This window comes from Condylura cristata, unplaced genomic scaffold (genome assembly GCF_000260355.1).
Source record: "Condylura cristata isolate star-nosed mole 26May11 unplaced genomic scaffold, ConCri1.0 scaffold00007, whole genome shotgun sequence".
Lineage (NCBI taxonomy): Eukaryota > Metazoa > Chordata > Mammalia > Eulipotyphla > Talpidae > Condylura > Condylura cristata.
This window is the reverse complement of record NW_004567108.1, coordinates 64,753,893-64,764,225: the sequence shown is the minus strand read 5'-3', so window position 1 is coordinate 64,764,225 and position 10,333 is coordinate 64,753,893. Positions and strand designations below refer to the sequence as shown.

The window sequence follows — 10,333 nt, the reverse complement described above, 5'->3', positions numbered from 1 at the left end:
GGCGTAAGCATCGCGCTCGCTCCCTCCACCCTCGTTTTGCCCTCTGTCAATAGCTCGCGATTCCTAATGCCCTTGGTGGACTGCGCGGTCGAGCTGTCAACAGCACTCGGCGCTGCTGCAGCACTGGCCACCTCCGAGCGGGCCACCGCCCGGGTGTGGCGCTAAGGGGGCGGGCGCCGCGAGGACGTGGACTAGAGGCCGCCCCGCCCGCCGCCGCCCCGCCCGCTTCCCGCCCCGGCACCCAGCTCGGCGGCCACTGCACTAGGAGCAGCCCCGGGCGGCGCAAAGGTCCCCGCCATGTCTGCGGCTATGAGGCAGAGGTTCGACCAATTCCTGCACGAGAAGAACTGCATGACCGACCTCTTGGCCAAGTTGGAGGCCAAGACAGGCGTGAACCGCAGCTACATCGCGCTCGGTGGGTGCCTGGTTCCGGGTTGCCGGCGCCGCGGATTCGGGAGGCAGCTGTCGCTCCGGCTGCTGGGGAAGTAGCGGACAGGGCTTGGGAAGGCGGCGTCGGGCACACGCGGGACCGAGAGGCTTCCTCTGGGACCGAACTAGCGGCCGTCAAAGGCCAGGGGCCGCAGATCCCGCCATGGCCAGGACTGGGCGTCGCCGGCCTGTGCCCCCAGGCCAGGTGGCGAGTGGGACGCGGAGCCGCGAGGCGCTGACGTGTCGGTCCTCGCGGCGGGCGAGGCTGGGCTGAGCCCCGGGGGAGAAAGGTCTGGCTGAGGGCACAATGGGAGGAGGGGGCGGTGCCGGGTATCCGCAGACTGAAGGACTCAATGGAAAGTGGAGGCCAGGCCCAACCTCGGTGTGGTTTGTTTTCTTGAACGCCTAAACCGAGCTCGCATGGGGGGCGGGGGATTGCGGGGCTTGAGCTTACTGGTGCCACCTGACTCAGTTCCGTCTTCGGATCTGTAGGTCTCATCGGGTTGCTGGCCCTGTACCTGGTGTTCGGTTATGGAGCTTCTCTCCTCTGCAACCTGATAGGATTTGGCTACCCAGCCTACATCTCGTAAGTGGTCTTCGCCCCCTTCACTTTCACCCACTTTCCTGGGACTCGGGGTTGCCCGGGTTACAGTACAGCGCCACTTTTCTGGGAGACACATCAAAGCACTGAGTAACCGACTGCTTAGGTTTACACATTTTAGAGCTTAATTTGATGCCTGATGATTCTCTGAAATGTATATTTTATCGGATTATACTGGCTTGGTGTGTCTGACAGGGAGATCTCTATGGGCCAAGAGAGCCGATTTCTTCTTAATAACTATTTTCATGTGTATTTCACCTTTAATTAAGTTCGGAGACGTAAAAATCCCACCAGTGAGGACTTTCTTAATTTTGAATTTATGTTAATTCATATGCTAGAGAGAATTTACCTTCTTGAATTTAAAAAGCTTCACCAACTATTACAGGCAAATAGGAATGCTTACCCTAGTATAAAAACAAACCTAATAAAATGCACCCCTTTTATAGGGATAGGAGTATCCCTATATAATTAATGTGATCTTGGTTTTATAAATAATTATATAATTAAACTAATTAAAGATGAATCATCAGAGTTCGATCCGAATTTCTGGTTGAAGCTGTTTTTACTCTACAGTATGTTTTTTTTTTTAACAAATATTCTACAGCTTAAGTTTTAGATTCATTGAGATAGGAATCATTCTTTCCCACAAATTAATTTTGCTTGACTCTACAGTTCTTCCTAAGAAAGCTGGTGGATTTTGCTGTCATTAAAATGATAGCTGCAATTATCCTCAACCCTAGGGACAAAAATTAAGAAAGAAAAGACTTCAGCCATAACGCTAAACACACATTACTATACCTTGTTTCTGTCATGAACTAGGGTAGAATTTAACATATGACTGGAAGGGAAGTAACATTTTCATAGACATTTTCGTTTTGACTTGAACAATTAAGTGAAAATGACACAATAACCGTATTAGTCTGGTGCAGACACACAGGGACACTCAGAAAGTCTACCTACATGCATTGCTTGCTTATGAATTTGGAAGTCCTCTGTCTTACAGTTGAGAAGTGCTTTCCCTGTCCAGGAACATACCATTTAGATTTTATGTGAATACCAAATGATGCCAGAGGAAGTCCAGAAAAACTGGTTTGGCTTGTCGGTCAGTGAAAAAAGTACATGAATAACAGTTTTCCATAAAATGTCATCTGCTACATGATATATATAGAAAGTTAGTAAGCAAACCTGATTAAAAATGGCTTGCATATCACTGCATTTAAAGGTGTTCTTTAACACTAATTCAAAGTATATATACTGTGTTCCATGAGAAAGAAGATGTTTTCAAGGAAGTTGGCTACAAAAGGAGAAGCGTCAGAAGGAAGAACCTAAGTGAGGGTTTAGTTGCAAATATATTATCCCCCCCATATATATGTGTATATGTATAATAAATGGCACATATATGCATGTATATATATATATATATAAAAGGTGTACTTTAACAAAAGAAAAGCATGTCAAAGTCTTTCTCAGGTTTGTGCTTTAGATGTTATTGATCACAGTTAGAATCAATCTTGTGTGTCACATTAGTAATTGCCTAGCTGCTTGAGTTACGATGAACTGGCAAGAAATGTGGATTTTCAAAAAATACCAAATAATATAAAAAACACCATTTCTGCATCAGTGCCATCTTGTACATAATCTTGTGAGAAACATAACCTTCTCTGATGGTGTGGCTGTTCATTGGTGTGGACTTTAAAAAGTTAGAGATCTCTTTCTAAGTGAGATATATAGATCTATATATGTATGGGAGTGGATGTAATTGAGATGAAGGCAGAACTAGGACATACTTTTCTTTGACTTGAAAAGTATTAAAAAAAAGTGGGTTAATTCTATCAGGGACAATTTCTTTAGTTATATTTTGAAGTAATTTCAATACAGTTTTTTTTGGCTTTATCATTTGTAATCATTCATTCATTTTCTAGAATTTTATATTATGCCTCTTTTTACTTATAAGATATTAAATGTCCCTGCCTATTGCAAGGAATTTCTGGGTAGTTCAGGTAAGTAAATTATACATATGTTAGAATTACTCTTTTCAGGTATACACACTTTCTTTTCTATTTAAATATCAGTGGTAAAGTGACATTTGAAGTATTCTTTAATATTAGTTAGAAAATTATTAAAAATCTAATCAAAGGAATTTAACAATTTAAGCAAAACACAAGAAATAACATAAATATCTTGGGGTTGGTACTTTATTCATAGTTTACTCCTTTTTGATAGACCCAACTTTTTTACCTTTAAAATAAACATGAGTCAACAATAATTAGGAAATCAGGAATTAATTGAGTGAATTAAATGAGTATATGGACTTTTCCCTAAACAGTTGTTCTCAGCCTTTGGCTGTTCGTTGGAATTATCTGAGGAACTTTAAAAAATACTAATGCCTGGATCTTGCCCCTAGAAATTCTTAAATGGTATTGCTGGGGGGAGGGGTGTTAACTACGTTGATTTTTTTTCCCACAAATCTTAAAGAATTTAATGAGAAATGTTGGAACTTCTGGTATATGGTGACAGCAGTACCCTGTGCTTTTTATCCTTAAAAGTGGGTAAAGGGGTAGGGGAAGTGTCCTTTTATTCCTGAGATAATCCAGAGGCCTAATTGGCCTTTACTTTGTGAAAGAGATTCAATAAGATGTGGAATTATGTGCGCAGTAAAACACATAAGACCCTAGTTAATAAACAATCAGGCAGTCAGTATTACATTAGTCTCATCAAGCCTGTTCATTGCTTAACCAATGTGTATAACTGTCAAAATAAATTTCTTGAAAATGGTAGTATCCATAGTACCTAAGTCAGAGTCACTTCAAATGTGGTCTGTGATTGCCTTCACTTCAGTTGTTTTCCTTGCCTCATAATTCTCTTGATGTTCCCCAGCCAGAGTTATTTTTAAAAATAAAGATTTAGCTATTCTGCAACAATCATGTGCTAATCAGTCACAGTGGCAACACTTTAGATACACCAGGGCTAAGGCAGATGTGTTCTTCATTTTCCTGAAGGAACCAACTACCAAGGTGGCTGAAAGAAATAGTAAATTAGCTGTAGAGTAGGTGAACCCTCTACAAAAAATTGACTGTGTAAAGAGTAACTGGAAGGACCCTTCTCAAATAGTTATCTGCCACAATCTCACAGTTAAGATGTGAGGAATCAGAAAGGGTCCAGCAGAGGGAGATGAGTGTGCCAAGCCCAGGGGCAGCAGGTGAAGGAACTGGGGGAAGTTTTCTGTGAAGGAAGTGGCTACAGGAGGATGAGAAGGGCAGGGGCCAGTGGGCAGGGCTGAAGCCAGTACACAATGTACATTTTATTCTACGTGGTGGTTAGGAATTTGCATGTTTTCTGAATGCTTTGGAAGAGTGTAACATGAGATGATTTGCATTTTAAGGTCTTTCTGACTCGCGTGCCCCCTGCAAGTAATGAATAATCCTGCCAACTATTACTGATCCCTTTCTCTCCTGAAAACGGAAAACTTATGCTCCTGCATTTTCCTTTTCCTGGGCCATTATGGAGCAGGGCCCACAGATTGTGTGTAAAGGCCAGCATGGGATCTTAAAAAATTTGGAGAACCTCACTTCCCAGTTTGAGTCACCATCTTGGGAAATCTGTGGGTGGGACTTGAGGTCAGGTCTGGACATGTTGAAACACCCAGCTGAGGCTGGCCCTGCTCAAGGAAGGCAACCCTGTTCCTCCCGCTCACTCTTACTTTCTTTATATGTTGTTTACCTCTGAGTTCTTTGAGAGGAGAGCCTTTTATCCCCTGCCTTTGTTTCCAGACTTTTTGGCCTCCCTACATAGGCAATTTGAAATCTAATTCTAGCTTTCTCATTATTAAGAGCTGTGGCAGAATTATTTAATCTCTTTGCTTTCCTCTGGTGCTGACAGGAGAAGGCAAACCACTGGATAATATTAGGAACCTCTGTTATAAGATTGACTGGCTCACTGCCCTTTTCACATACAACGCTTTTAAAGTGTACAATTTGTAAAGTGTGCAGCCCTCACCACTATCTAATTTCCAAACATTTCATCACCCCAATTTCCAAACATTTTCATCACCCCAAAAAGAAATGCTATTTCCACTAGCAGTTACTATTTCTCCTACATCCCAGTCACTGGAAACCATGAATCCATTTTATTTTTCTATGGGTTTGCCTATCCTACATACTTAATATAAATAGAATCATATACATAACACTGAAAATTGTTTCTGGTTCAGTGGCTTTTAATGGCTCTACACAGATGACTCTCCCCCGGGGCCCTCTCTACAAGTTTCGCTGCCAGAGACCCTTTTTAGTGGCCCCTGAATGAGGCTACTGGTTCTGCGGCAGCTTCTTTACTCAAATGGGACCATGAGAGCAAGTTTGATGACTTTGTTTTCTACTTTTATTTTTGCCCTGTGGAAAGGAAAGGATGACACAGACACTTTTTCTGTGAAAACGTGATTTTTCTCTTCCTTTAGTATTTTCCTAAGGACCAGGCTGCATGGGCGCTCCCTGGAGGTGCAGGGGGTTAAAGCACAGCACTAAGGACCAGGCTGCCATCTTCCTGGGACTTTCAGAACTGGGCCTTACAGACCAGACGCGCAGTCTGATTCCTTTCATTTTTAGATGACTCAGGGACAGAGAGGTAGGGTATGCTTCCTGGGGCACAAACTAGACACAGACTGGAACCCTCAGTTCCTACACAGGTATGTGACAGCACATTTAGGAATATTTTACCATCAGGTTCAAGCACATTAAATAGGTTTAGAGTCCTGTATTTGGTGTCTGGTGTTTGCTAACACTTTTACAATTCCAGGCACACTGAAGTGATCTGTCATTTGATCATTTCTTGACCTCTTCAGCTCATTTTAAATTTTGTTACAGCACAAAGAATGCTTTTCTCTCCTTGCATGGCTGCTGAACACTTATGCAACATTTTAAAATGAAACAGACATGTATACTTATATAAGTACCTTCCAAACACAGCTTCTTAAATCCTTATACAACCCTCCATCTAAGTACTGTGATTGTCCTCATGAAGAAATAGGGGAAGAGAATTTGAACACAGTCTTCTAACTAGCAGATAGTGAAAATGATATTTAAACCTAGGAAGTCTAACTCCATTGTCCATGTTTTTAACTTGTGTGCCTTACTGCTTCCCCTGTGGCTTTTGGACTCTGTCTATAATAAAAATACACAGTGCAGGTCTGGTGTTTGCCTTTTCTTTTATGCCTCCATGCAGTGTGTTTTTTCTTTATCAAATAAGGTACTGCCATCCCAAATCATACAGTTGTACTCATGGGCCTTGACAGCATTTTGTGAACACGAATTAGAATGTTACTAACAATTTCTTTCTCTTGTTATCTGGTCATATAGCTTTGATTCATGACAGAAGCTATATAAATAGTTATTTGCAGGGATTTCCCTGCATATCCCTTCTGAATATGATACCCTGAAGTGTATTACCTGAGGGAATGCAGTATTCCTTTAGTTCTATGTTAGCAGACAGTGAATATCAAAGGGAAAAACCTAGGGGATAATTCCTATGACATTAGATCAGAAAGGAATTGTGGGGGCAAATTTGGAAAAACTCTGTCAAAAACCACATAGTAAAAGCTGTAGCATCTTAGCAAATAATATCCAGCTGATGAAGTGAGGAAATATGGGTTTAAAAGGATTACAACTTTTTTTTAAAAAAAGATTTTATTTATTTATGCACACAGAACTGGAGTACAGTTCTAGAGGTGCAGGGGCGGTGAGAGGCTTCACCAGAGACAGTGGGGAGCAGAACAGGCCAACTGAAGAAGTACACTGCTGAGGGGAGCAGTGGGCAGGCCAGGAGAGTTCTGCTACGCGCCATATGTATCACCTCCGGGGCAGGTGGGGATCGAACTCATGCTTCTTAGTGCTGTGCTTTAACCCCCTGCACCACTAGAGAGGGCCAGGATTGGAACTTTTTAAATAATCTACTTATTTATGATTTCAATGGTAGACAGAGCTCATGACCAGAGGAGAGTCTGAGAAAGTTGCCATGTGATCACTTTCTGTTGCATAGAAGCAAGTGACCTGAAGCAGAGAGAAGAGGAGAGCCAGGCTTCTCTTTATGCCAGAGGGGGTGTATTTGTAGTTCTCTTCTTAGGTTGTGCTTGGGCTGCATTTGTTTTCTTGTGTTTTGATTTTTTTTTTAACTTGTAACTATATTTTTTTAATCTTTTATTACTGAGAATTTGAAAGTGGGTACATTTCCTATTAAGTTGCTTATATTCCTTTTACATTAGTTTTTCTTTGCTACTGTATGTTCTTTGTTACAGTGCTTAAGAAAGGAACAATACACATCCACATTTTGCCTTCTCTGTAATATGAAGTACAAACAAATGTCATTTTCTGGCCAGCAGTGCATCTGGATCAAAGATATAATCAGAATTCTATAAAGTTTTCTTAAGCAACACTGAAATCCTAAACATTATTCATTTATCATTTTATAAATAAATATATATATGTATATATATTTTTTACATCATTCTTCATTTTGCACATTTTTCCATCTTGGATGTAATCCCATGCACTTCCCACCATCAATTCACCCATGTGCTATCAACATAGTCCCCTGTGCTCTTTCCACCCCAGTTTTGACCCCATTTCCTTCTCCATCCCTGTAAAATGTCTCTCTGGTTTATAAACTTGTTCATTGTTTTTCATTTTCACTTTTTTACAATTGCTGGTTTAATCTTTCCTGAAACCTTACGCTCCTGCTATGAGTGAAACCATCCCTTCCAGTATTTTTCTTTTTTCTCTGGCTTATTTCACTAAACATGATCCCTTCTAGCTCCATCCATGTTGCTGCAAAAGGCATGAATTTATCCTTTTGGACTGTTGAGTAATACTCCACTGTGTATACATACCACATCTTCTTAATCCAGTCATCTATTTTTGGGCATTTGGGTTGATTCCACATCTTCTCTATTGTAAACAGAGCAGCAGTAAACATAGGGGTGCAGGTGTATTTTTGATGCAATGTTGAAATCCTAAGCATTTGAACACTTTACCTTTAGCTTTTCATTTATTATATTTTCAGTTAGTATTCCTGTTAATATTGCTAAGCTATTTTAAGTTGAAGGAGGTGAATAGGGAAATCAAAGAAGTAATAAAATACCCATCTAACAACTGGTGACTCTTTTTATAAATAATGTGATTATTTTTATTTCCCCCTTGCCTGTGACAAAGATTTGAGGAGCAAATCAGATGAATGATTTAAGTTATTTATTCATCATCTGAGTTTCTGGATCCTAAAGTAGGTGAGGGGGGGAACACATTCCTAAAACTCTGTTTTGGAGTCTTTCCTAAGACCCTAGAGTTTTAGTTCATTATCTTTGGTGCTGCCTTCATCTCCCTTTGATCCTGAGTTCTTCTCTTTTTCAAATGAAGACTCAATTTTCAACTTAATTTCCAAATATCCTCCTTGATTGTCATCTTTTGTCTGGAAAGCTGGTTTATGTTGTTCCAGTCAAGTTTATGAAGGTACCTATTGGTAACATGCCAATTAATTTTGAGGAAATGAATTAATAGCAAAGTTTAGAAACACTTTCAAAAATTGCAAATAAGATCAATTTTCATAGCAGTTTAAATATAAGTAGGGGCTATAGAAACCTTCTTTGACTTCATTCTGTCACTTTTTCATTATTCTGACTCCTGGGAAGAGCTCTTCACTTCAGGCTCTCACAGTCACATGGCCACTAGACATATCCTGTAGCTGCTGATAGTCAGGCCAGAGGATCTAGTCACGGGATCCAGTGATCCCGTGTCAGAGGGAACTCTAGCCTGCTGCCTACATTGATTGTCATCTTTTGTCTGGAAAGGTTTTTTCATGTTGTACCAGTCAAGTTTGTGATGGTACTTGAACTCAAGTTGAACTTTATGATATAATTGTTGATATAAGTATCCTATTTACAGAAAAATCAACTTTACTAACAACAGTTTTTGTCCCAGTAAGATTCACATCTGCTATTTATTGCACAAGGAATTCATCTTTTCCAGTCATCTCTTTATCAAATTGTTGAATGCATTCAGTTTTAAGTTATAAAATATTAGTGAGGAGAGGTCTTGAGAGATCAAGTTGCTAAGGTCATATGTCAAGCAAAGACATCACAGGAATGGGGTTGCTTGATTCCCTGAACAGGGCACTACTAACAGTCCAAGATTTCTATTTGAAATCTTGACTGAGTCTTTTATTTTGCATTCAAAACAAGGACAACAACAAAGAGTTGGTAAATAACTGTAATTAAACATCAAAATCTGACCATCGGGTGACTGCTTTTGTCTATATCATTCACTTTTCATTAGAAATGTTTTAAAGACACATTTTTAAAATGTTAATTGTGAATTTAGCTAATTGAATGTTGTGTTATTTCACTAAATCCATCAATTTATGTTATGGGAAGACAAAGAGCAAAGGAGATTGAGTTTTCTTTGCTCTTGTATAGTCATCTTAGAAATCATATTTACCACTACCTATCTATACCCTTTTATTTTTTTTGAGTGGGGGAGGAATGTAAGGCATGAAATTAACTGTAATAAACAAATTGATTTTGTTGTCTGTTCTACTTTTGTTGTTAGTCTCTTGTTCTGTGGGTCATCTTGCATGCTTGCTTTGAAAGTGCTTATGCTGTAGTGAAAAACAAGTGTTATTTTCTGAGCACCCATAGTTTCTGACCTTTTTTTCTATGAAGACAAAAAGCGTTTACTTATTGGTGTGGAAACAAACTAGGGTTTATATCTTAAACTTATGTTTATTTCTTTTTTCCTACAGTGGCAGATATCTAAGTAGAGTTAGTAAGAACATCTTTTGAGCTCTCAGGAATTCCTACATTGCACTTGATAAATATAGACAAAACCAGTCCCATTCATAGTGAGTTCTATAAATGGTCACATTATGTTTTTGCTGTATCAAAAAGGATTATAATAACTATGATGGTTCATAGTATTCATATTCTGGCTTTCAAAACAGTGTATCTCAAAGCTTTTCTTCATTATAGGATTTTTATTAATTGATTTTTTTGATGCACTATCTGCCTTCTAAACTTAAAATTCTATTAATGAATACACCTGGTTTTAGTGATAAAGCCAATGCCTTAAAGGCATATGATAATTTACTTTTAAGTTTACATCATTTGGCTAATTTGAATTATAATGGCTAGTGACATATGAACCATAGCAGTACAGAAAGTATGTACTCAAGTTACTTTGGTGTGAGTAATTGGAAACACATGTATTTGTGGACATGATAATTAGCAATTATATTAATCCTTGCTCAAAGAGTTCAACTTTTTTT

At 39.6% G+C, this 10,333-nt stretch overlaps 1 protein-coding gene across 1 annotated transcript in view; it reads left to right on the top strand.

The window, feature by feature from the left end:
* The first annotated feature begins 216 nt into the window (after positions 1-216).
* REEP5 (receptor accessory protein 5) overlaps positions 217-10,333 on the top strand; it is a 47,893-nt gene continuing 37,776 nt past the window's right edge. The window contains exons 1-2 of the mRNA XM_004678373.2: positions 217-415; positions 922-1,015. Coding sequence (XP_004678430.1) covers positions 298-415; positions 922-1,015 — 212 coding nt within the window. The 5' untranslated portion in view covers positions 217-297. The remainder of the gene's footprint in view (positions 416-921; positions 1,016-10,333) is intronic.